At 40.7% G+C, this 26,466-nt stretch overlaps 1 protein-coding gene and 1 long non-coding RNA gene across 2 annotated transcripts in view; both read left to right on the top strand.

The window, feature by feature from the left end:
* The first annotated feature begins 5,783 nt into the window (after positions 1-5,783).
* On the top strand, positions 5,784-12,503 carry LOC131480746 (uncharacterized). The gene is made up of 3 exons (XR_009245777.1): positions 5,784-5,841; positions 11,618-11,744; positions 12,478-12,503. It is a non-coding gene; the product is annotated as an uncharacterized LOC131480746 (long non-coding RNA).
* A 771-nt stretch (positions 12,504-13,274) lies between these two features.
* Positions 13,275-26,466, top strand: part of LOC131480856 (centrosomal protein of 128 kDa-like) — a 128,944-nt gene continuing 115,752 nt past the window's right edge. Inside the window, 4 exon segments of the mRNA XM_058667333.1 lie at positions 13,275-13,388; positions 14,598-14,734; positions 16,772-16,844; positions 25,689-25,865. Coding sequence (XP_058523316.1) covers positions 13,275-13,388; positions 14,598-14,734; positions 16,772-16,844; positions 25,689-25,865 — 501 coding nt within the window.

The following is a 26,466-nucleotide window of genomic DNA, read 5'->3' as shown; positions in this document are numbered from 1 at the left end:
ACTCTGGGCGTAGGAGCCCTACGCCCTGGCTCCCACACAAGTTGGAGTGTTCAGTTCTCGCACAGCTTCAGACTGGGAGAATTCTGGGGGAGAGGGGGCACTGAGCAGGGTCAGTCTCAGTATGGTTCTCTCAGGGAGCGAAAAGCCCGAAAATTTTTTCTTTTTCTCCCCTGGGGTACTCCACCTCTCTGGGTTCCTGTGCGTCCCGGAGTCACAGGTGCCCACTCTACAACAAAGCTGCTAAGCCAGGAGCCTCTAGGGGCCCGTGTTGCTTAGAGCGCCAAGCAGTCTCACAGCTTTGGTTGCTGGAAGTTCCGCCAGGAGGGGAGTGGTTGCTGCTGCTGGTAGGGGCCTTCATAAAAGGCAACCCGTCCTGCTGTCTCCAGCCGCCCTGGGTCCTCTGGGCTTCCAGCTGATGCACCCCTATCCCGGGATGACTCACCATGTTTTAACTGGGTCTTTGTGTTTCCTGCGTTCCTTCTCTGGATTTCTTCCGAGTTATGTGTTTCTTCTTGGATGCTTGATGTCCAGGGAGCTTCTGGCACTCCTTCCTGTGGTTCTTTGGTCCGCAGATCTCTCTCCAGCCGCACCCTGTCTCACTTTCAGTGCTTCCCTTTCTATGCCTGTCCTCTCAGGTCGGCCATTTTTTCTGTCTCCTGCTTGGTGATTTCTTAGTTTCAGTGTGCTTCCCGGAGATACTGATTGTTAAATTATGATTTGAAATGTGGAACTATTATTTTCTCTTATACAAGAGATGAAAAGACCAAAGAAATAAAACCTCTTATCTTTCTTGGATTCAATTTACTTTCCACAATTGCTAACTGCTAAATTATGAGTTAAAATATGAAATTATTATTCTCTTTTACATAAAAGATAAGAGATTTTTATGTCTATTCCTTTTATGTGGTTTGTTTCATTTCAGAGGACTTTTTTACCTGTAGCATTTATGTCATTTGTTTTTTTTTTTCCAACCCCCCCGGTGCCTGATTAAAAGTTCATATTATTACTTTATCTTTTATTTTTCTATATATTTTAATGCTGACATGAATGAGAAGGAGACTAGACACATGTAGACCATGGCCTGCTACTGGTTTTAGCAATTTGTATTCACCATGAAGACTATGTTACCAGTATGGAGCAGGTGGTAGGACACAGTGAAGAGTGAAGGCGGAGGAGGCTGAGGGGAGCCCAGGTTGGCCACTCAGAGTTGGTTGTACTATTTGACAGCTCATAAATTAGGGGTTGGTGGTGTCACTTCAATATGCTGTTTTGAGAATTATATATGTTGTCCCTAGAAACATAAACTGCCTCACGTACCAGGTTCTCAGAAAATGTTGCTTTTTCCCCCCACCTTCTTCTAGTAATTGGAAAGTGCTGAAAAATATTTTAGCATGCGAGTAATTTCCTTTAGAGGATGAACAGTGCATTCGAGATTTCTTCTTAAATTTACTCTTTAGGGTTTAAGCGGTTGGGAGCTAGGAGAAGTCTTGTGCACGTCTTTACTCCAGCACAGGGTCAGGATCCAGAAGAACCAGAGATGTATAACAGGCGTAGAGGAAAATCCAGAGCCATGGCCAGAGAGGTGGATATTCTCTGTCTCAAGTAGTGGGAAGAAGTTGAATACCCTATTGATTGCTTTTCTGAAATGGCAAGGATGGGTTGTATTTTGCTTTGAAAAACTTGAACTCACAATAATGATCATTGCTTCTGTAATTGTTAACTTAAAATTTTAAAAAAATATATTATTACATTCTCTAAATGCTCCAGGGATTACACAAATAGCAAATCCCCCTTTTTCTCTTTAGCTGCGTAGTGTGAACCTTCTCAGATGTAACCAGAATAAAGGTGTACGGAGTCTAGAATAGTGTGTCATTAAAGAAAAACTTCATCACACTGAAATTAAGGAGCTAGAAAACAGAATGCTCATAGAGATTTTAGGAAGCTGGTAACAGTGTGAAAGTTACTGCTACAAAAAGCAGACAAGTTGCTGGAATACTCAGTGAATGTTTACTGGTGATTAGCAATGTTCTCTTTGATGTATCTTTGTTCTTAGATGTTTCTATTTTTATAAAATTTTTCTGATGCTTTTGAGATTTTCTTGCACTAAGCAGTTTTCCTAGGCATTAATGAACAACTGTGGGGAGCGGCCTGACCCCAGCGTATGAGGGGTTGCAAGATGATGGCTGGCCGAGGAGGCAGGATTTGTCCTGCCAGTAGGCAGGCAGGAGGTCACAAGGATAGGCTAATGCTCCCCCACTGCGCTTGCTGGCCTATCAGATAGTGCCCAGTGGACCCACGGGAAGAAGTGATTGGTGGAGAACAGTATATAAGGAACCTGCTTTTTTTTCCGTTCGTTTTTCATTCTGGCGCAGGCTGAAAGTTTCCCTGTATAGCCCACTAGAATGTCGCCGCCCTGCAGCGACACTAAAATGATGAGGAATCTCGAGGGCCTGGAAAAAACAGGAACCGCCACCGCAGCCGGCACACACACACCAAACAAACACATACACAAACGAATGAAAAGGGCAGACGAACAAGGTTTATTGCCAAAAATGGGCCGCTTCTATACTCTTCTCCACCAATCACTTCTCCCCGTGGGTCCACGGGCGCTATCTGATAGGCCAGCAATCGCAGCGGGGGAGCATTAGCCCATCTTTGTGACTTGCTGCCTGCCTACTGGCGGGACAAATCCCACCTCCTGGTCCTGGGCCAGCCACCATCTTGCGGCCCCTCACACGCTGGGGTCGGCTGCTCCCCACAAACAACCGAGGTAAAGACAAGAAAAAAGGGCTTAGAGAATTTTCTACTGCTGAAATTACACCCAGGTGATTTGCCTGTCTATTTTGGTAACAATCTTAAAGCTGCTGCCTTCTCCCATGACAGTTATGATAGGATCTGTGCCTGTCTTAGAACATTCATTTAATTCTCTGCTTATTTGAAATAAGAGTGCATGAGATTTTTCATTGAAGAGAGGGCTCTCATTGTAGGTACTGCGCTGTATTTTTAAAGATTCACGTTCTTGGAGCTTATTCGAGAGGACCTCAGCCTAACAGCAAGAGACCTGGGAATGCTAGCTTTAGTGTGTAACTGTATTTTCCTTATCTACTTTCCAGTTTTGTAGGCTTCAGTGAAATGCTCTATTTGAAAGTACATTTAAAATGAGACATTGGACAAGTCTAAGGAATGATTATTTGAAGCTCTACACATGACTAAAATTATATCTGAAGATTTGTTCTAGAAACAAACAAAAAAAAACAAAAGAGGGAGAAGTACACAGGAAAGTAACTTTCTGTATTTCTAATGTATTTATGTAGAAATTACAGTAAGCTGAAGAATGAGCATAATAAATACTTAAAGAGATTGGACAGTTAAGAATGTCTTGTTTTCATGCTTTGTAATGAATGGCTGAGTTTGATCTGAATTTATTGTTGAGGGTTGGTGTACACCAATGGCAGAATCATCCAGCGATTCAGACCGCTTCTTCTGTCGTGACCGACTGAGTAGATGGGCTGCCAGGTCAACTCACAAGGGAGTTCGAGGTCATCCTGTGGTAGATGTCACTGAGAAGGTCCACAGCATAACAAGCACGTTACAGGTTAGTGACCCGGTGATGGCCTTCCATAGGCTGTCAGTAGCTTGTGCCGGCTCAGAGTTTCAGTTGGTGTGCTAGTTTTCCTGTTGGTATAGTGAGTTGTCATGCAAAACTGGGGTATTAAATAATGGTGATGGTTACCTTATAGGTCTATGAGTCCAAAGTCTGTTGAGGGTCTGCTTGAACTGAAATCACAGGATTGGGAGGGCTGCCTTCCTGTCCAGAAGCTTGAGGAGGAAATCTGGCCCGGATCCTGTGTTGTTTCTAGGCCGTCCATCTAATCTTGTGTCCCCTTCTTTCTTCAAAGCCAGCAGGGCTAGGGTGAATCCTCACAGCGCATCACTCCACCAACCCTGCGTGCCCTTTCCTCTTCACTGTACTTGGGCTTCTTTGGATCCTTCAGTTAATCCAGCCCAAAGCATTCCAGCTGTAGGTTTAATCACATCTGTGAACCCACCTTTGCTCTGTAAAGTATTTCTACAGGTTCTGGGAGTTGGGGCTTAGAAGTATTTAAGGATCATTATTTTGCCTTCTGAAGTCAAAGAATAAAGATATTTGAAATATCTGATAGTTTGTGTGAGAATAGTTAGGAACAAAGTAGTATTTGCAAATAAAGTATTGTGGGAATAAAGCCTAGAAATGACCACAGTTGAGCTGCTGGTGGACATGGGCCTTTGGGGGAATTGTTGGTGTGTTAATGGAGTAGATTATTTATGGATGAGTAACACATAAAGGGCTGTCATTTTTATTTGTGCCTAACCATTGACAGTAGCTGGCTGTTTGTGTGGAGATAGTTGGTGGCTTCGTCGGGAAAGGAGTAGCAGAGTCAGACCAGAAAAACAAAATCCACAAACAGGATACTCGCCTCTCACTGTTGCCTCAGCCGGGAGAAGCGTGGGTTTTCATTTGCTTGGTTACTTTGAGACTATGTGCTAGATAAGAAGAGGAGGATTTCTGGCAGAAAAGGCATATTTTGTTTTTAAAAATTGGGATGGGGTGGGCATTTGGCGTGAGATGCGTCCCTTATGAGGTCCCTGGTGTGCGCTTGAACACCGCCTCTGATACCACCTTCCACTAATGCATCCCATGGGATGGGGTCTCCACCACTCCCATGGGAGATTCAAATTGAATTCCTGGCTCCTGGCTTTGACCTGACTAAGTCTTCCCCTAACTGTGGCAGAAATTTAGGGGGAAAAAAAAATCAGCGAATGGTAGATATATCTCTGCCTTACTGAAGACATACTCTTTTTGAACTATTCGAAAAAATATAGCATTGGATGTTTGGATGATGAATCTTTACAATTTTAAACTGATTAGGCATATTAGTAAGTAGATAGGGGCCCGGCAGCGTGGCCTAGCGGCTAAAGTCCTCGCCTTGAAAGCCCCGGGATCCCATATGGGCGCCGGTTCTAATCCCGGCAGCTCCACTTCCCATCCAGCTCCCTGCTTGTGGCCTGGGAAAGCAGTTGAGGACGGCCCAATGCATTGGGACACTGCACCCACGTGGGAGACCCGGAGGAGGTTCCTGGTTCCCGGCATCGGATCGGCGCGCATCGGCCCGTTGCGGCTCACTTGGGGAGTGAATCATCGGGTAAGTAGATAGGTTTGAAAGAAATGTTTCCATTAATTTCTGTAGGAAAATCCATCAAATTTGGGTGAGAACATTTTCAGTGAGATCAGAGCTCAATTTGTTGTTTATAGTTAAAAATTAAAGGACACTTCCTTGTTTCTCCATGAAGTTCTGAGCTGAAGTTGTGCTTGACATGGCTTTGCTCCAGAGGGCTTGCTCCTTCGCACACAGTCCCCTGGACTTCCTCTTCCAGGATCCATTTTGTATTAAATGGGTACGATAGTAGAGTCACACAAACTAGATCATGATGATTCTTTCCAATTTATGGTTCAGCTGCCAACTTATTATGGATCCTTGGATAAAGATGCAAAGTTTGTGAGTTGGATTTACACACATAAATTGCAGATAAATTGCTCTTTCACTTGTGTTAAGGTTGACCTAATATTTTGGAAGTATGTTGACATTTAGGATAATTATGATAGAATTTGGATCTGTTGTGAATGTTTGACTTGGCTGTTTGCCATAGTGCCAGTATTGATTGGGGGAAGCGGTGTTTGACATAAGTAATAATTAGTGAATTATCTTCCTCAAGGATGCCAGTCGGAACCTGCGACAAGTGGACCAGATGCTTGGACGATACCGAGAATATAGTAACGGACAGGTGAGTGCTATAGAACAAGTGAGGCCATTTCTATACATTTTTCTTGCCTATCTTTTTTGGATTATAGATTTTTGGGAGCGTGCATGTGAAATAATGAGATAATCATTGCTTTTAAACTATTTTACTGCATTATAATTTAAAATTAGAGTAGTTTATCAGATAGATTGCTCACTAGTTTGTGTAGATTAGATTCTGTTGAATTTAAAGCCTGGGACCAAAGAATTCAGGTCATGAATTAGAGACTAATTAAATTTGGCAATGGATATCCTCCTGGGGAGATAAGGATTTCAAGGATGATTTACTTTGAAGTGATGTGTGCTCATGGTTTTTAAAAATAAAGTTTTTCTCACTTCCAGTCTGGAGATAGCGATTTTGGCAATTTCTTCCCTCTTGTAGACATGTTCTGTGCATATACAAACATATTAGTTTGGCTGCTTTAAAGATAGGTTATTATATAGTATGAGTTTGGCTACTTTTTTCCTTTAATTATGTCATTTTCCATAGGACTCTGTGTGGCTCTACTGCATTCTTTTGAACAGTATGCATATTCTTTTGCATCTTTATATAATATTTCATAGGATGGATATATCTATTTTTTTCTTAGTACAAACAATGTAGCATTGTTTTTGTGCATATATATAATCCTGAAAGATTATTGGAAGTAGAATTGCTGGTTTAAAAGATACATACAGTTTGTTATGTTTTTTTTCTTTTTTTTTTTTATTCATTGATTACATTGTATTATGTGATACAGTTTCGTTGGAACTGGGAATCACCCCACCCCTCCCCCCTGTTAGGTTTTTCAAAGCTAACCTTTCAAGGACTTGGCAGTTTTGTTTACTTTTCTTAGGGATGTCTGAAACTACAGAATTTGGAAGACAGTGATTAATTTTTGTATTACTGTGTAGATAATTCTATTTTTCCTTCCTTTGGAATTTACTCATCTTCAGTAAACTCTTGAAAAACCAGTTAAGTGTGTTCTTTCATGAGGAAGGCAATTGGCATAGTGGCTTAGGTCACTGTATTTCATATTGCAGTTCCTGGTTCAAGTCCCAGCCCTGCTTTCAATACCACTGTGCAACTGGGAGGCACCAGGTGGTGGCTTAGGTGATTGGATCCCTGTCATCCCTGTCACTCCTGTGGCAGAGCTGGATTGCATTCCTTCCTTTTTAAGATTTTTATTTGAAAGGCAGATTTGCAAAGAGAAGCACAGAGAGAAAGAGAGAGAGAGGAGAGAAAGCGAGAAAGAGAAGAGAGAGATATCTTCCATCCAGAGAGAGAGAGTGTGAGAAAGAGACCTTCCCACTGATTGACTCTCCCCAAATAGCTGCAATGGCCAGGTCAGATCTGAGCACATTGGAAGCCAGGAGCCCGGAACCTCCTCTGAGGCTCCTGTGTGAGTCCGAAGACCTAGACAATCCTCTGACCCTCCACTGCTTTCCCAGGCCTGAAGCAGGGAGCTGGATCGGAAGTGGAGCAGCCGGGACATGAACTGGTGCCCATAGGGGACGCTGGTGCCACAGGTAGAAACTAGCGTGCTATGCCAGCCCCAGATCCGAATCTTAGCTTCTGTTTTCAGCTTGCGCCAATTTGGCGGTTGATGCTATTTGAGAAGTTAAGCAGTCAGTGTAAACTCTGCTTATCTTGTCTCTTTGTTTTTAAAAATTTACTTCGCTTGAAAGAGAAATAGAGGGAGACAGGGTCGTGGAGGAGGGGAAAAGGGAGAAGAGAAGGCTTAAGAGTGAAGGATGGTGGGAGGGAGAGAGGGAAGAAGACAAAGATGAAAAGGTCTTCTGTTGGCTGGTTTACTCCTCAAACACCCAAGTGGGTGGCCGAGACCCAAGTGCTTCAGGCATCACCAGCTTGTTCCTAGGATGTGTGCTAGCAGGAAATCGGGTTGAACTGGAGTCAGGCCTTTAGCCAAGCCGTCTGGGAGGGGGTGTGGCATCTAAGACCTGCTGCACGAAGGCCTGCTCCTTTCTGTCCTTCAAATAAAAATAAACAAACTAGTTCCTTCATGAGTCCAATGATGAGTGTATTCTGTAATAAGGTTAATATTGCATTTGCATTATGGAGAATATATATATTTTTTCCTGTACTGAATTGTCATGTAACTCTCAAGTCGAAATCAAACACTTGATATTTATGAAATGGAAGTATGGCTTTGATTATCGTTTGTAATTGGGAGCTAGTTGCTTGAACACAGGGAAACATTTTCTGTTTAGAAAATAACTGTTTTTGTATTTACAGGATTTTTATCATTTGTGATGTATTTGATAGCTGGCGCTGCAGGCTGTATTTTGGATAACTCATGGAGTGGTTCAGGCTCTTTATTAATAATGAGAGGTTTGTTTTTTTTTTTTTTTTTTTTTTTTTTTTGCTTTTGAGTGTATTAGTGAACTGCTGAAAGCATTTGTAAGTGACCGCAGAGAACAAGCCTACTTTTCACGAAGTTTGATATTAGCTCCTACTTTATGGCAGCAAACTTCCTTTAAGTCAGACATCTGGGGAGTGAACTTCCACAGTAACTCCTGCAGAGAGAAGTGTTTTACAACACAAGACATGTCTCCTTGTGGCATTGTATTTCCGTGCAACAGGTGTTGATGCTGTGTGTTGGCAAAGGAAGTCTGCATATATAGTTATTGTCCATTTCTCATTTTGCCTTCATTGTAACCTAATTTTATTAGATGATTTAGTTTTTTAGTTGTTCTTGATACTTTTTGTTAAATTATACCCTAGTTTCATACCTATTTACTATTGCTTGGAAACCTTACCTTCCTGGGAGCTGGTTTCTAAGGAACCGGTTCAGAGCTGGCCATTATGGACACTGGGAAGTCATTTAAAAAACTTCTAAAACTTGGTATCTGTTGATTATATTTCAATGAAGTTGGAGGAAAAAAGAGTACTATTCTTAGTAAGAGCTACTTAGCACACTGTTTCACTTTAAGGAGTTATGACACCTCTAGGGGAAGCACAGTGTAGCTACTGAGGACTTGGTAAATACACTGCTTTTGTAAGGCTTTGCTATGCCTGAATTTCATTACCTTCATTTAGTTGAATAACACCTGTCCTTAAGCAATGCAGTTCAAACTTCAGCTTTCACAGTGTAAATTACTATAAGTAACTGCGTGGACCACAAACTTTGCTGCTAGCTCTTTAGGCCTTGCATGACTGTGTAAACCCCATCTCTACCTGTTTGGTCACAGTGAAATGGGTAGTTTCTAATTTCTTCTCTCAGTAATAAATACATGTAATATTTACAAAACAATGCCTTAATTTCAGCGTAACAGTATTGTTCATCACAAAACATTAAGGTTAAGGGGCTGATGCTCTGGTATAGTGGGTAAAACTGCCTCCTGCTATGCCAGCATCCCATGTTAGTGCCAGTTCTAGACCCAGCTACTCCACTTCTAATCTAGCTTCCTGCTGATGGCCTGGGAAAAGCAGCAGATGGCGACTCCGTGGTCACTCACATGGGAGACTCGGATAGAGCTCCTGACTGCTAGCTTGAACCCTGCCCTGCAGCTTGAACATTTTGGCCATTTGGGGAGTGAGTGAACCAGAGGATAGGGCTTCTCTCTGTTTCTCCTTCTCTCTGTAACTCTTTCAGATTAAATTTAAAAAAATGTATGTGGTAGTGTGTATATGTGTGTCTGTATGTATATGCAAAAATCCATTTTATTTACCAGCTTTTAATTACAGTTTAGGACTTAGTAGCTAATAAGTCCACACAAAAAAAGGTGTTTGCAAGTTCTTCCTTTGGCATTGGTGGATGAGATTAATCTGTATCAACTGTCCTGCAGAGGAACTAGAAAGGTGGAGAAATAAAAAGTAATGTTATGAACACATCAGGGGACTACTAAGACAGTGAGGCATTTTGTAGACAGGAGCTGTAAAGAAAAGGAAATCCAGAGGGGTAGCCCTGCTTTGGGTACTTTTTCCTTTGAGATGTTGAGATCCCAAGGGATGGCCGTGAAGCAGAGAGGATAGAGTCAGAGCTTATGCTTGAAGTCAAGAGTCCAGGATCTCTACAACGGAACTCCGGCTTCAGCTTGGCTTAGCTCCTGCTATTGTGGGCATTTGGGGAGTGAACCAGCGATGGAAGATCTTCTCTCTGTAAATCTTTTCAAATAAAAGCAGATCATTAAAAATAATAATAAAAACAGCAAATCTAAACAGGTGATAACGTTAGAAGAAAAGCAATTGAAAGAAATGAAAACTGACTTTGGTTACTGAAATTAGACTTGGTTTGAAAGATGTCAAACAAGAAAGTTATACTCTTGTTCTGCCAGTAATTCCTGCAGTCTGCATTCCTCACACTGGTAGTCCTTTCCGCATGTGTACAACCTGATTGAAGCCCATTAGTTTTCATGTTATTTCATTTTATTTTATTCTTGCCATTTTGTTATAAATATGTGCTGTGCTATTTTGTGTTTACTAGATACAACCTCTGGTATGTGTATGCTATTTCATTCATATGTAAATTCCCCTCAAGGATTTCCCTGCCTGATTCTCAGCTCTGTTTCACAGATTCACAGACTAGGTTCTAAAGCTAGCAAATAATTTGCATGGTTTTGCATGTATCTTGACATGGGGAAGCAAAGGACAGAAGGATATAGAAATATTAGACTGAATTTATTTTTTAACAAATATGGAAAACAGGTAGATTGCTGAAATTCTAGTTCCAGCTCTTAAACCAGATTGGTTTGGTTTGGTTCTGTAGAAGAGCTGCATCCAAGCAGCCACAGTGAAAAGACGTGCTGCGTTTGGGACTTGCATTGTTTCAGCTGTCCCTGCTTGTTAACAGGCTGCTTTATTTCTGCGCTTTTCCCCTCGAACACCGGGTGTCGTGTTTATAAGTGGTGTTCTTCCTTTTAACCCTTGGAAGAATTTGGTCAAGCCTTCTGCATAAGTTGTTTGGTGTTGACATTGTATTTTAAGAGCTCTGGACAACTTGCCATGTGCTTCACTGCTTTACTTTCTTAGTAATTTCTTTTTGATTATTCCTGCATAAAATTCAGACCTGAAGCTCCTAGCTATTCAGACTGTATGGATTTTCCTCATATTTTCTCAGATTTTAGTTGAATCCTGATCTCTGATCTCTAACTTTACAACTCTATCATTCTCTGTACTTAATGTGTTTTTATTGAAGGCATCTCTTTAGATCTAAAAGGTATTTTCTTGTATTTCCTGCTGTCTGACTTCCTAAAGTCTGAGGGCATGGTTTGGACAACTATATTCATGCTATCTCAGGTTGTGCTGTATCAGTTAGATCATCTGGCTGTTGGTGCTTGACAACCCGGTTTTCTGGGATTTGAAGTCTTTGAATCATCAACGGGATATTCTGATAACAGAGGCAGTGGACTCTGGGTTTTTAGTAGTGGCAAGGACAGCTGTTCTGTTTCCTGTTGCTATCGCTGGGATTTCTGAAGGAGAAAGGCTTTGTCTTCCTTTCTGATGTATTGGCTTGGTACCTCTGCATGGGCGCTGCTTGTATGAGATGTTTTGGACTGATTTTGTAAGGCCATAGAAAGTGGTGATCTTTACCAAATTCTGGCAATAGAAATATGGAGTAGGTAGTGACAGATGCTGTTAAGACCTGCTGTTAGCGTCGCTTCTTAACATATTTATGTTTACTATTTTGAGATTCCCTAGCGTAGTTGAAAATAATCTCTTTTATGAATTTTCTTTAGAATGCCAGATATTTCAGAAATAGCTTATCATCTGTATTCTATTTGTATTTGGGAGTTGTTTAAAAAGAGTAACTCTCCCTTCATTATATTCTCAAATCTAGCTAAAAGAAAGCTTGGAACATTCAATAGGTCAACTACGAAGTCAACGTTTATTGAGAAACTCAGGAGGGAGAAGTTTCTCTGTTCTGAGTCTGAGTGCCAGTGAGTCCGATGACAACGCTCTGACAGGTACACCCTTCAAATGTGGTACATGTTGAATACATTTACTCCCTGGAGACATACAGCCCTCCATCATGTCCTTTGGATTGGGAGTTACAATATACTTCTTTTAAGGATTTTACAGTGCATAGTTGAGATATATGAAAGGATCTTTTGAGTCTTGAGTTCTGCTTTTCTCATACTTTGTAGACTACCTACAAATAATTAATTATCTTTTTTTATTGCTGTAGGTCATGATGATCATGACTGGAAATTGGACACTGCCATCTGTTCTTTCTATGTAACTTGCTTTTATTTTGGCACTCTGACAAGATTTTTAGGTTAATTTTTATTTGAAACTTTGTTTTTTATTAGTATTTTTAAATTAGATAGTCATGAAACTTTAATAATTTATTATTTTATATATGAGAAAATATTATAGTGTTTTTTTAAAAAGCATAGCAGATTTGAACTTTTGAATGCTCTATTTCCAGACTATTCCCTATTTTAAAATCTGCTTAAAGAAAATTTTTGCCCATTTTGTGGAACTTTATGGATGCAGCGAGATCCTTAGGAAATAGTCTGGGTTAAGGGCATGTGTTATAGTGCTGAGTGATGAAGTGATGAGTGCTATGTGTTTGTTTTAGAACAGTTTAGATTGTTTTGTTCTCATGCGATTTTTTAAAAGGAATTTTTCTAATGCATTAGATTCTTGATGTTCATGTAATGTTTTAATCCTCTTCCTTTTCTTTCAATTGTGTAGAGAGCCATCACGTTCCACCTACCTCACCTCTCAAGGACTCCCAGGGCATTAGACGAATTAGATCTAAAACCGGCGTCCGGTGTGTTCAGGAGCCTGGAAACATGGCCCAGGTACCTCGTGCCATTCTGTGATTTGTGCGCAGCATTTGCTCATGTTTTTGTGTAAATCACCGACACTGGACCTTAATGGCTATAGTTAGAGTTTGATCATTTGTAACTGGATTCTGGTCTCTCTCTCCCTTTCTCTCTTTTATTAAAAAAGCAATACTATTATTTAAGTGTACGCATTTCTATCATACTTTGATTTTTCAAATTTTGTGTGGGGGGGATTACATGTTGCAGAACAATTAACAGTGAGTTTGATTGGACATGATTGGTTTCCTTCCCTGTTGAAGTGATTCCCTCTCTCCAAGCCCCGTGACGTCAGCTGCTTTCTAGTTGCCGAAGTTTGGTTTGGTATGAAGCAAGCAGTTCCTGTGTAGTTGACCTGTTGGTTTTCCAACATTGATAGTTTTATGACTGTTGAAATCATTGGATGGAACCGTTTCGTGCTAATGTGTTGAGTGAACATGTACCTTTGGCTTCTTTGAAATTTGCCACAGAGCTAAAGGTTTCACTTTGTTATCTTAGATAGCTAGGTTAGTTAGAAGAGGGCCAGGGAAAGTTTCTGACTCCACATTTTTGTTTTGATAATTTTAAGATTGGATCCCAAAGTTTATCTAAAACCCAATGCATTAGAAAATGCCTTGTACATTTTTGATTGCCTGTGTTTTGTTTTGGTAAATGGAACTTGCCAGCATGGGCTGTATTATTAAATCGAGAGCAGAGAAGTTTACCCTCATTCACTTCTTTCCTTTTTCACTTGGTGCCTGTATTGTTGGATCAGTGCTTATGCTTATCTTTGCCTTTTCAGTAAGTTTATAATCTTAATGGGAGCTAGGTGGTAATCAAATAAGCACATGAATATTCAGCGGTGAACTGAGGTACGTGCTCTGACGGAAGCATGGGCACATGGAGTGTGTAGTTGAGGCACCTGCCCCACTTGCGAACAGCCTTTGAGTGAGGACTCAGCTGAGGTCTGAAAGTGGAGTGAGAGCTCAGGGGGAGCTGCAGGTGTGTGAGGAGGTGAGCTCAGGTGCCCATATGGGATCCTGGTGCATGCAAGGAGAGGACTTTAGCCTCTAGGCCACGCCGCTGGGTCCCCATTTTGTTTATTTTTGTCCGGTTTAAGCTTTATGTAGCTGAAGTGGTACTGATGTAATTATTATGATCATTAGATCCATTTATTGAATTTGAAAGAGTACAGGGAGAGACAGACTGAGAGACATTCCATTCACTAGTTCACTCCTGACATGGCCACAATAGCCAGAGTTGACTTTTATCTGAAGCCAGGAAGCAGGAGCTTCCTCAGGGTCACACACATGGCTGCAGAGGCTCAAGGACTTGAGCTGTCCTCCGCTGCTTTCCCAAGCCATGAGCAGGGAGCTTCAGGGAAGTGGAGCGGCCAGCTTGAACCGGCTCGTGTGTGGAATGCTGGCACTGTGTGTAGAGGATTAGCAATCTGCTGCCACCACTTCAGCTGCAAATGCTACGTTTTCAACCCCTGTCTTGGTTACTGTAAAGGTAGATTTAATTGCTTTATTTCCAGGGAGAAATTTATCACAACTCATTTATCTCTGTTGGATTCTGCATGGGCTTCTGGCTTGTTTTTAGTGTTCTCACCATGGATAATGCAGCTTCATGCTTTCTAGTATGTGGTTCCTGGTAGCGGTGGGGAGGAACTTCTCAGAAGCAGTTGGCAAATGAGGGTATGTGGGCTGATAAAAATATAGTTGTGTTAGAATGTAGCTGTGTTCATTTGTGTATGGCTGCCTTTGCACTGTGGATGCCACACTGGAGTAGCTGTGACAGAGAGGGTATCTGTTACTGTGACTTTTACAAAAAGTGTTTGCTCACCCTTTCTTGAGGGTATGTGCTGGGGTCAAAGAAAGACTTTTCTTTGAAAAAAGCAGATTTCTTTCTGAACAGATATTTTATTATTATTATTTTTACTAACGTTATAGAACTTGCTTATGTTGCAAAGGACAAAATCTTATTCTGAACTTGTGTGCCTTCTGGAAGAGCCTAATAGAATCTCGCCTGAGCAGCTGTTTTGTCTCCCGGCAGCTTCACGCTTTCCATCAGTCCCTCCGAGATCTCAGCAGTGAACAGGCTCGCCTTGGAGAAGATTTCAACAGGGAACTCTCCAGAAGAAGCCGGTAAAAGCAGAATGTGGTTGTCGTGGGAGACATGAATTATTACAAGAATTAGCTGCTGTAATCGAGATATCCATATAGATTTGAGAAACAGTGCTGTGTTTTCATGCAAGTGTGTTAAAATGTATTACTAGGGCAGTTTAAAACACTTTCGGTTTTAACTGTGTCATAATTTAAAAGACAAATTTTATTCTTTAAATACTTTCGTTGATATAATAGAATGCTGATGTTAATATGCTGATACGGAGATAATTTTGTAACAAAGAGGCTATTCTTTTTTGGCAAATATCTTGGAGAGAGGCAGAGGGAGTTAGAAATTGACTCTTGCCATTGTAGGTGGAAAATATATATATATGCATAATGTGATGTCAGTGGACATGAGCCACTTTGGAATCAGATATACCGTAACTCTTAGTTATAATTATTGGAAACTGGGTGTTGAACATTTGTCCTCTCTTTAAAATTTTGTTGAACTTGAATAGTCCCCAACAACTATCACTTAATCTAAAACTTAGCCATTCATTTCATTTTCATCAGAGGCAGGTGGCTTTCTTTTAAGGACTCAGCTTTTTAAGAAGCAAATATTTTTGTACCTTCTTAAAAGGTATTGTCTTTATGTAGCAAAGATTAGGGAGCAACCAAAGTTACCTCTTCATGCAGCAAAGATTAGGAAAGTTCACGTGCCAAATCCCACTAAGGAAATCGGACTGTTACACCAGTATTCTCTAGGCTGAAACAAAAAAATGTCAAACTATACAAGTTAAGTCTGTGAGTCTGAAACATAATGTGCATAATTTACCTTCTGTTGAGTTGGAAGGCAGGAAATTCTGTAATAAAAGTAAAAGTTTCTACTAATATTATTTCTAATTCTATTAACTCATATTATTGAGTACCTATTTCGTGCCAGGTGGTTTTATTGATTTCTAGCATAACCCTATTGGGTATTCATTTGGATTTCTTTTTGTCTTAGGAATCAGGAGTGGTTACTCAGAAGCAAAGTAACTTGACTTATTAGAAATTAAATGAGAGAGATGTAATAGATACAGAATTCACTCTTGGACCGTGAAACCCCAGAGTCTGATCAAGATCATGTTCACACATAGCTGATAGGAATAAAAACATTTAAATTCCTAAATCGTGAACCACATTATTTAGCTATGTTATTTATCTTTTAGACTGGCAAGGCCTAATATTTTAAATTAAAGAGAAAAATAAAGAGAAACTCTAGAAAAAAAGAAAAGCAAAACTGTGATCTACTTGTGAGCTGATGAAAATGTAAGCATGATAAAATATGAGGGAAAAATCATCCACTTCTAACTATGTAAAATTACAGAGACAAACAATGAAAATGCTAAAAATAGTAGTACATTATCCAGAACTGTGAAGGAATGTGAATAAGTGAAATATTTCAAATATTTCAATGCATATGATTGAAAACAATGAAGAGAAGCAGCAAATGAAGAGACTTAATGTTCGGCCGAGGTTGCCTGTAGGTGCTTATCAGAGATAAGGAAGTCTCAGTGAGAAAGGCTGTTTCTTTCCTCTACAAGTCTTTCTGTGCTGTTTATCATGTGTTAATTTCCCACTAATTTTATAAGAAAAATTTGGATGATAAGTTAATGAGGACTGAGTTTATATGTCACACTTCGATATAAGTTGGTCATGACTGTGAGATTGAGAGTGGAATTAAGAGTTTTGTCGTTCCTCCCTACTCTCATTTTTTTCCTGTCTTCCCAATGGGAAATAGTGTGGCAAGTTTGCGGGTGAGGGTGAGGGTGAGTTGCAGTACAGTAGAGACTCTTGTGTGGGGATTTGTAGAGAGAGAGATTTTTGGGCTTTTTGCAGGTTTGGTCTTTCGGAAATTTGGACAGTGGTTTCCAGCATTCTTTTTTTAAACAAGTGCTCTAGGTGTTTATATATTTGCTAATGTTGAGAGCCACAGCAGTGGATTATTCGATGGGAGTGTCATGCTGCAAATTTCAACAGTTCTGTGTGTTTCCTCAAATATCCAAGTTAAAACCATTTTCTTTGTTTGCTTAGATCAGATGCTGAAACAAAAAGAGTTTTGGAAGAACTGGCTGAAAAACTTAATGAAGCCCAGAAACAAGAAGTGGTAAGAATTGTGTTTCTAAAACAGCATTATTTAATGTTTTTGGAGATGCTGTTAGTGTGACTGGGCTGGTTATAATTATGGACAAAGACTTGTGGAGTTTAGTCTCTGGATGATGTATGCCCGTTTAAAATATGTTTTGCACCTTCATGGATTTTTGGATATTAGAGTCTGAAATATTATAATGGTGGCATGAATATATTTCAAGAAGTTACAGAAAAATGAATTTTTTTAGATTTTTTTATGGGAAAGTCAGATATACATAGAGGAGAAGAGACAGAGAAGAAGATTTTCCATCTGTTGATTCACTCCCCAAGTGGCCACAATGGCTGGAGCTGCACCGATCTGAGGCCAGGAGCCTGGAGCCTCTTCTGGTTCTCCTACACAGGTACAGGGTCCCAACGCTTTTTGGGCCATCCTCTCTTGCTTTCCCAGGCCACAAGCAGAGAGCTGGATGGGAAATGGGACTGCCAGGATTAGAACCAGTGCACATATGGGATCCTGGCACATGCAAGGCAAGGACGTTAGCCACTAGGCTCCTGTGCTGGGCCTGCAAAGTGTATTTAAAAGATCATATTTTGGAGGAGGGGTTGGAACAATTCTGAAATTCCTACTTTTTCATAATGTGCATTTTGCAGCCCCTTGTGTGCATGGAGTTCAGATTTTTTTGTTATATCTGCCGTAATGTTTGTATATAGTTACCTTGATGCTTACCTAAAACATTTACACTGTTTTAGGCTAGTAGAAACTCTGTTGCGCATAAATTTACACGGCAAATTTGTTTTTGGTGTTACAGTTGAAATCTTTTTATATTGTGCAGCCCTTAAATAACTTACTATAGCTTAGTTATTGCTGACTATTTTGAGTTTTGGCTTCATATTAGAGATATGTATGACTTACACATGGTTTGTACAGTATTAGAGTATTGTTCGCTTGACTGTAAAGTTACTTTTCCCGGGGAGCTTTGTGCTCTCATATATTTCTGATAGTAATTATTGTCCTTTTGTTTGTGTTGGATGAACTTTCTTAAAGCATTCCTTGTAAGGCACACTAGTGGGAATGAATTCCCTCACTCTGTGTGTGTGTGTGTGCGAGACTATTCTGAGTGTAGTATTTTTGTATGGAATATAATCTTTTCTTTCTCTGGTCATTGGCTCTTGATGATTTGATTATAGTGTGCCGTGGAGAGGGAGGACCATTTGGGTTTTTGACTTCCAGTAATCCAGATATCTGTTTCTCCAGAGACTTAGGATTTTAGCAACTGTTTCAATTAATAAGGTTTTTGCTTCTATTTTCTGTGCTTTTATTTCTGGAACTCACATAACGGTAAGCATTTGCTGGGGCCAGCCTTGATGTGTAGATGTTGAAGCCACCGCCTGGCCGACTGATGTCTGTTTTGTAGTGTCAGTTGGAAACCTGGCTGCTCCTCTTTCAGTCTGACTCCCTGCTGCTGCTCCTGGGAAGGCGGTAGAAGATGAGCAGGGTGCTTGCACTTGTGCCAGCCCCGGGGAAGTCCCAGGTGGAACTGCTGGCTCCCCTTGGCCTTACCTGTTCTCCCTCACTGCCCTGTCTCCTTCCTGAATCATTTCTGTTCATCTTTCAGCTCCATAGATCCCTTCTTCTGCTTGATGCAGTGCATTATTGAAGTTCTCAGTTGTATTTTTAACTTCATTCGTTGAGTTTTTCTAGTCCTGTATTTACCTCTGGTTCTTTGTTATGTATGTTTCATTACTTATTCAGTGCAGAAATTGTTTTCTCAATTTCAATGAATTGTGCATATGCATTTTTCTGCATCTTGCTGAATTTTTAATTGTTATTCTTCAATGCCTTCTACGAAATCCCCCGATTTCTCTCTCACTGGGGCCGACTGCTGGAGAGTTGCTGTGTTCCCTTGACAGTGGCTTGTCTCTTTGCATTTTTGTGTTTCATGTTCCTGTGTTCAGGTCTGTGCTTTTCCAAGGACACTTTGACCTGCAGATGAACCTGAGTGTGCTGGGGAGGCTGGGTGCAGGGATATGGTCTTTGTGAGGCTTTTCTTGTGGCCAGCGTTAGCCCCGACTGCGTCCGCCTCGGCAGTTCCGGCTGCAGGAATTTCTACACTGATGGTGGCTGGCTGGGTCTTTAGGGAGAAGCCTCGCTCGTGATCCCCTTGTTGTCATCTTCGTCACAGTGAGGAGTGTGTTACTGGGGGACATCTGTCGTGGTCGGGGGTCTGATGTGCATCACAGCCAGCCACGGAAGCCTGGCTTGTGGCACAGATCTTGGAGTGGTTGTTGAGTCACATTCCTCGGCTCAGGAGCTTGCTAAGCTCATGTAGCACCAGGGATTTGAGGCACAAGTTCTGTCCCCAAACCAGCATTGGCTGCACTTACCCTAGTACACTGAGATCTTCTCTGAAGCACACGGTAGCAGCTCCGACCCAGGGGCTGGGATGTAGCTGTGGTTCTGAGTGTGGGGAAGGAACTTGAATTCACCCAGCCTTGGAGAGGAAAGGGTGCTTCAGAGGCTATGACGGGGGAAGGCCAGGCACAGCTGCATTATTTTAAATAACGATGTATTTGAAAGGCAGAGTTATGTACACACACACACGTGTGTGTGTGTGTGTGTGTATACATACACATTCTCCATCCACAGGTTCATTCCCTCAATGGCCAAAACAGCTGAGGTTAGTCCAGAATGAAATCAGGAGCCTAGATCAACCAGATCTTCGTGTGGGTGGCAGGGACCCAAGGCCTTGTGCTATTTTCAACTGCTTTCCCAGGACATTGACAGGGAACTAGATCCTAAGTGAATCAGCTAAGACTTGAACCAGTGTCCATAAGGAATGCTGATCTTGCAAGTGACAGTTTAACTCACTGCACCACAACTATAGCCCCATGCAGCCGCATTTTTGTGACAAAAAGCTTGACAGGTTCATTGATAACTTGGACCACAGGGGGTGAGATGCCATGCTGGACCCTGGGTTGGTGGTATGTGAATGTGGCCCAGATCCTATAAGATCAGACACTACAGCATCAGGGACCCAAGGACCCAGGGGTGGCAAGATGCTGCTCTAACTTGGGCCCTTGTTGGGGTGGGTAACTGTACAAAGATGATTTTAATTCCATGGAGAGTTGGGGTGCCTCAAGTCAGACTGAAGAAATTCTAAAGTTTGAATGTGTTTTACCCCCAAGAGTTCAGTATGTTCAAAGCTTCTTTCGCAGTCTGACTGTGCTGAGAGATGAGGAGCCCTTTCAGAGTTGGAGCCTAATGGAGGGTTGGTAGGTCATTGGGAACAATGTGCTGGGGAGTGTTTAGGGTAGTTCACATGGGACCCGGATGAATGCCATGAGAGGTTGTTATAAAAGCAAGGCTGGCCGTGCCCCACCCTCTGGCCTCACTCAGACCTTGCTGTGTGATCTTCTCCTGCCTGGGCTCCTGCCATTGTGATGCCATCACCATGGGACCCTCATTACAGCAGAGACGTTGGCACCATGCTCTTGAACCTCCCAAATCGTGAGCTAAATAAACCTCTTTTCTTCATGTATTACCCAGATTTAGATATTGTGTGAAAGCTATGGAGATCAGATGAACACAGGGAGTATTGTCTAGTTGCAGTCACATGTGGGCCCGTGGCTGTTTGGGTAGGCAGCGTGGTATAGTTGAACCAAGTCTCTGATTCCGTGGGATTTGAGGTGCTGTGAGTGCCGTGCTCACAAGGGCTCAGTGGAGGCCCTGGGCTCCTCTGCATTGAGTGCTGTATCAGCTGTGCTCCTGGAAGGGGTTATGGCTGCTCTGGTAGAAGCCTAGGGTGTTACTGTGTTTGACAATCCGTAGGAAAGTATGTCAAGAAGTTTGTGGAAAATGAAATTGGAAGTTATTTGTTTTAGTTTAAAAAAAAATCCACTCATACCAGTGATCCATGGGAAGAAATTAGAAAATATGTATTATAAAAAGAATAGTATACTTATATTTCAAATTTTTCCTTTATCCCAAAGTTAAACCTATTTTTTAGATTGTATTTTTCAGAAACACTTCAATGTACTGCTGTGTATTTACTTTTTGCCACACACCAGGGCCAATAGCAATCATGGATTATTGTATTATTTGTTGGTGTGTTAATTTAAGAGAGAAACTTTTGGAAGTATTTCCAGTTTCCACTTAAGTAGTAGCCCTTTAGGATTCTAGTCCAAAGTAGCTGGTGGGGAGGAAGGTCCTGTTTCTTGAAAGGCTTCAAACTTCAGGTTTTTTTGCTTTTAGCTCATAATCTCTATCAGTTTTTCTCGCGTTTCAGCTACCGTTTTTGAAGTGGACTAATAATTGACCCTGAGAGACAGGCTGATCTCTCAGAGTTTTTTTGTTCTTCTATACATTAGTCTCTTAGGACCATACTGCTTTTATTTATTTTAATTTTTAATTATGCTTTTTTTTAGCTTTCTAGTGTTTTAAAATATATTTTTATTTAAAATATTTGCCGAACTATCAGTGAATAAGTTCATCTGAATTATCTAGTGTGCAATTTTTGGAAGTGAAACTTCCTGAAATTTTTTTGTATATGCTAGATTTTTTTTTAGATTTATATTTTATTTATTTGAAAGGCGGAGAGGGAGAAGTAGAGGGAGGAAGGAGGAGAGAGAGAGAGAGATGGATCTTCCATACTCAGGTTTGTTCCTTAAATGGCCACAGCAGCCAAGGCTGGCCCGGCTGCACCCCAGAGCCAGGAATGCCTTGTTAGTCTCCCACATTTGGTGGCAAGGACCCAAGTACTTGCGTCTTTTCAGGCACATTAGCAGTAAACTGGATTGGAAGTAGAATAGCTGGGACTCAAACCAACACTGTGATATATCAGTTTTAAAAGCAGCTGCTTAGTCCACTGTGCCACTGTGCTGGCCAGGTAACTATACTTTTCACTGTAAAAGCTTGATTTGCTTATTACATTGATGTACAGCTTGTGAACATGCATGTAAAATGGCTTTGATCCAGACTTGCTTGTATTTAGTAGATCCTTCTAGACCCTAATGAGCTATGGTCATATGCAGCTATACTGTCACGCTGTTTTTGGAAATTTTTAGGTAGTCTGGATGATAATTGGAATTTGTGACATAATGCTAATATACACAGTACATATTACATTTTGCCAAGTTTCACCTTTGAACATGTGACAGGAAAATCAATAATGAAGTTATTGTTCCATTTGACATTTTTACATAGCAAATAAAATGAAGTAGTCTGAAATATTTTCTATAGTTTACCATATGTTTAAAGTGTAACTACTGGGCAAAAAGTGTTTAGTGGAATTCAAAGGAAGCCAGACTTTTCCATAGGATTATTGCTATACATCATCACATTAAGGGTTACTCTGATCCAACTAAAGCTTGATTGCCTGACTAGATGTCAGTTCATTGCCTTTCAGTTGATTGGTACAATTGCTGAATATGGTTTGTCTCCTAACCCTGCTGTGCAGTGTGCCCAGTCTGTTAAGGCAATGCCTTCTGTATTGTTTAAACTTGGAAGGTTGTCCACACCAAGTTGTGCACTTAATTGAACTGTTTTGCTGCCGCACTCAGCAGGTTGTTCTGAGGCAGCTTGTCTTGCGCCTTTGATCATTTGTTCAGTTAACCTCCCAGGAGTGAATTCCTGTGCAGTTCTGATAGAAGCAGTAGTCTAACACAAAACTGAAAAATAGTGTTGTTGACTTTTCCAAGGTCTTGGGAAGGCTATTTAATGTCTGTTTTGTGTTTTTGTAAGGCTTAATACAGATTTGTGACGCACTTGTTACAACTGACTTCAACATTTGCATTTTATAACTGTTTGACAGGTTGTGTTGCATTTCGGAATTCATGCTAGCAGGTTGTCAGAGGAGATGTAGCTTTGTTACTCGAGTGTTAAGTTTTTCTGAGGCTGCAGCTGTTTTCTCCCCCTTCAGATTTAAGTTAAAATAAAGTCATCAAAATTCAACTTAAAATAAATTCACAGAAGCCATGGAAAACTTTTAAAATATTGAACAAATGCATGAAGTGAAAATAAATGCCTGCTACTGTCTCCCACCGGTTTACCTTGAGTCGGTGACCACTGCCAGTGAGCCAATGAGTGGGCATTGTCCCCAGGCTGCGGCTGTTTGTCAGCACATCCATCTTGAAAGTTGATGGAATACATTTTTCTTTGAGAAAAAGTATTGGTTGCTGTCACTCTTGCCAAAATTTGATTTATTAATTCACTGTGAATCATGATTTTTTGTTTGTTTTAACTTGCTCTTTGGAAGACAAAATTATTATGGCATGGTGTCATGAAACATTTGTAACACTTGTAACAGTCAATATTGTATAGGTTTCATACCACATGGAAAATTTCAGTTCATGTTAGTTCTTACTAAGTTAGATTCTTTGTGGAGAAAATATACAATTTTATTATTTTTTAAAAAAGATTTTAAATGAATTGTGCTGTTTTTAAATGTATTTATTATTACTAAGATTCTGAGTTTTCTCCATATCACGTTTAGAAGTACAGATTAAAGTAATCAGTTATATCAAGATACATTTAAATACGTTTTAAACCTCAAACACTCATATTGTCAAATATCTTGAGATATTTAGGAAATTAAGTCATTCATGATATCCTGTACAGAATGTTTTTGCTTATTTGTTTCATTAACTGTTATAATTCTGAAAGCCGTTTAATTTTTATTGATGTATAGTTTTATTGTTTTCTAATTTAGTATGGAGCCTAATCTTTTCATGTCGCCCCCTAGTACTCTACTTAACATTCAAGGCAGTGGGATTTCTCAGTGAGTTCCCTGCATTGGCCGATGTGACAGGCTCTGCACTTTCCTACTTGCCCCAACTGTGTTCTTCCTGGTAGCCATGTTGCTGTTAAATATTATCATCATATTGAATTATTTTCTTGCTTTGAAAACATCCTACCTGAGTTTCTGCAAATTCCTTGCCACGGCCAATGGCCATCTGCTCCCTGGCATTTCCTCTTTCTCTTAAATGTGCTGAATTGGCTTCCGTGTTAGGACCATCACATGGTTTTCTGAGGTTTTTGCAGGCTGATTCATCTTGTCTTTAGATCTCCAGTGAAACTCACTGCTCAGTTAAGTGTTTCCCGATTCTTCTTCAGTCATGCATTCTCTCTATCTTGTTTTTTTGAGGATACATTTGAGACAGTACACATTGAGAAGGAAAGTCAGAAAAAGAATAAGGGAGAGAGGTTTTTCCATTGCTTGCGCACTGTCCAAATGGCCACAGTGGCCAGGCCTGGGTCAGACCGGCGCCAGGAGCTTCTTCCAGGACTCCCCGCGTGGGCGTGGGACCCCATCATTTGGGTCGTCTGCTGCTGCTTTCTCAGGCACATTATTAGGGAGCCAGATTGGAAGTGGAGTAGCTGGGTCTTGAACTGGCACCCGTATGGTCCCAGGCAGTGGATTTACCCTCTATGCCACAGGGCTTACCCTTCACTCATATAGTTTATTCCACATACCATGCCTTTTAACATTAATATGTTGTCGTAACTATGGATATCTATCTACGACTTACCAGTCTTAGTCAATTAAGCTAATTTTTGATAGGTACTTTTGCTTTACCTTTGTGGTCTAATTGAACATGCTTCCACATTTCTCAAATAATCTAAGCTATACATTCCTAGAAAAATTATGGCAAAGTTAATTTTGTTTAAGTGTATAATTCATTATTTTTTGGCAAACTTATGAGTAAACTTGGTAGTAAATTTGTGCAGCTAACAACATAATCCAGTTTAAAGTATTTCCCGAGAAGGTCTCTCCTGGCCCAGGCTTTTCCTTAATGTTGAGCACAGAGGTGGTAGCAGGATTTTTTATGCAATAGAGCTGTGGTTTGTGGCTTTCTAAAGCAAAGTATCAAATATTTTCTTTTCTCTGTGTGTTTCTGCTGCAAATACATACATTGTGGCGTAAGTGTAAATTTTATGTAGGGGGTCATTATAATATAGACAATATGTGCTTCAATTTGCCTAATTTATAGTAAGGAAAATCTTGCCAGAGAGCCCATCAGATCCAAATTAAGTTTGACTTAGTTTTTTTTGTTGTTGTTGTTTTACAACTTATTTTTAGCAGATCAAGGAGGAAAGATTGAAAAATTAATGAACACACTTCTAATTATTTGCTCAACGTAAACATACACATCAGCACCTTCCTAGGCAGGTCATGTTCATGGCCAATAAAAATGAAGAAGAAACTCAGTAGATAGTACAGGTTTTAAAGACTGATTTATCTATTTGAAAGGTAGTGTAGCAGAGAGAGGGGGGATCTTGTGTCCACTTATTTCTTCCCAAATGGTGGCATCAGCCCTGTCTAGGCCAGGTGGAAGCCAGAATCCAGGAACTTCATCCTGGATTGCAAATGGCAATCAGGAAGGTCAGGAAATCGGGCAAGCGCTTGGGCCGTCATAGGCTTGGCTGCTTAGGCACGTTAGCAGAGATTTTTAACTGGAAGCAGAGTAGCTGGGACTCACTCTGGTACTTTTAAATGGGATGCTGACCTCACAAGTAGTGGTGTTTTGTGCTGCAATGCTGGCCCCTCTGTTTACTTTTTTTAGGTAGTAAGTCAACTTGTTGACACAATGGTCATTTTCTGGCTGTATCACCAGAAAGAATTCTTTTCTGGTGTATTTTGTTTAACTTGGAACTCTGCAATTGTCATATTGTCGTTTGAAACACTGGAGGGTGTCTTTGGGACTGGGAATGGATCATTTGGAGACGATTGATTACTTTCTTTTTAAATTTTTAATTAATTTTGTGTCAGTTCCCTTAAGTTTCTTAAGAAAGAATTATACAAATAATTTAGTCTTAAATGGTTCAGGCAGTGGCATATTTGGCTTAAAATAATCTCCTCAGTTTACTTGGTCTTTTTTCTCATTGGACAATGTCCTTGTTTTTTCTTCATTCATATTTAAGGTTTCCGATCGGGTGGAGCGAAGGCTTCAGGAAATTGAAAGAGAGATGCGTACAGAAAGAGAGCTGGTGGAAAGACGTCAAGATCACCTGGGTCTTATGTCCTTGCAGCTACAGGAGGTTTGTAAAAAAACGCTTCTTTTGGGACGTAGCTATTTCATTTGGATAGTTATTTAGTCTCTGCCAAAATGGAAATATTTCCTCTGTTGTTGCATGTGATAATAATTCAACCCAGGCGAGAAGTATAGAAGTTATATTTGTTACAGTTCAGTCTATAGAATCAGACCTTCCTGGTTTCATACTTGTGTTGTCCGTCTAACCTTTGGCCAATTCTCTCATTTCTCTTGGTACTCCAGAACATGGAGAGGATGCTAGTATCTACCTCTTCAGATTGGTGTACGTCATTGCCGCTAAAGCTCTTGCCATAGTGCTTGGCATGTACTCAGAGAATGTTAACTGTAGGTATAATTGCTCCGATTAATTTTTCTGAGCATGGATTAGATCGGGGTCATTGAACTATAGCTCACTGTCTGCTTTTTGTGACTATCTATTGGAACACAACCACCCCTCTTAATTTGTATATTGCCTGGAGGAGCTTTCGGTGACTGGAAGGCATAGCTGAGCAGTTGTCAAAGGAAATGTCTGGGCCCAGAAGGCCTAAACAATTGACAGCCTGGCCCTTTATAGGAAATGCTTGCCTGCCCTTGAAATTGGCTACTGT

Source organism: Ochotona princeps, chromosome 7 (assembly GCF_030435755.1).
Source record: "Ochotona princeps isolate mOchPri1 chromosome 7, mOchPri1.hap1, whole genome shotgun sequence".
Taxonomy (NCBI): Eukaryota; Metazoa; Chordata; class Mammalia; order Lagomorpha; family Ochotonidae; genus Ochotona; species Ochotona princeps.
Note: the sequence above shows the minus strand (reverse complement) of the source record. Positions and strands in the feature narration are given on the sequence as shown.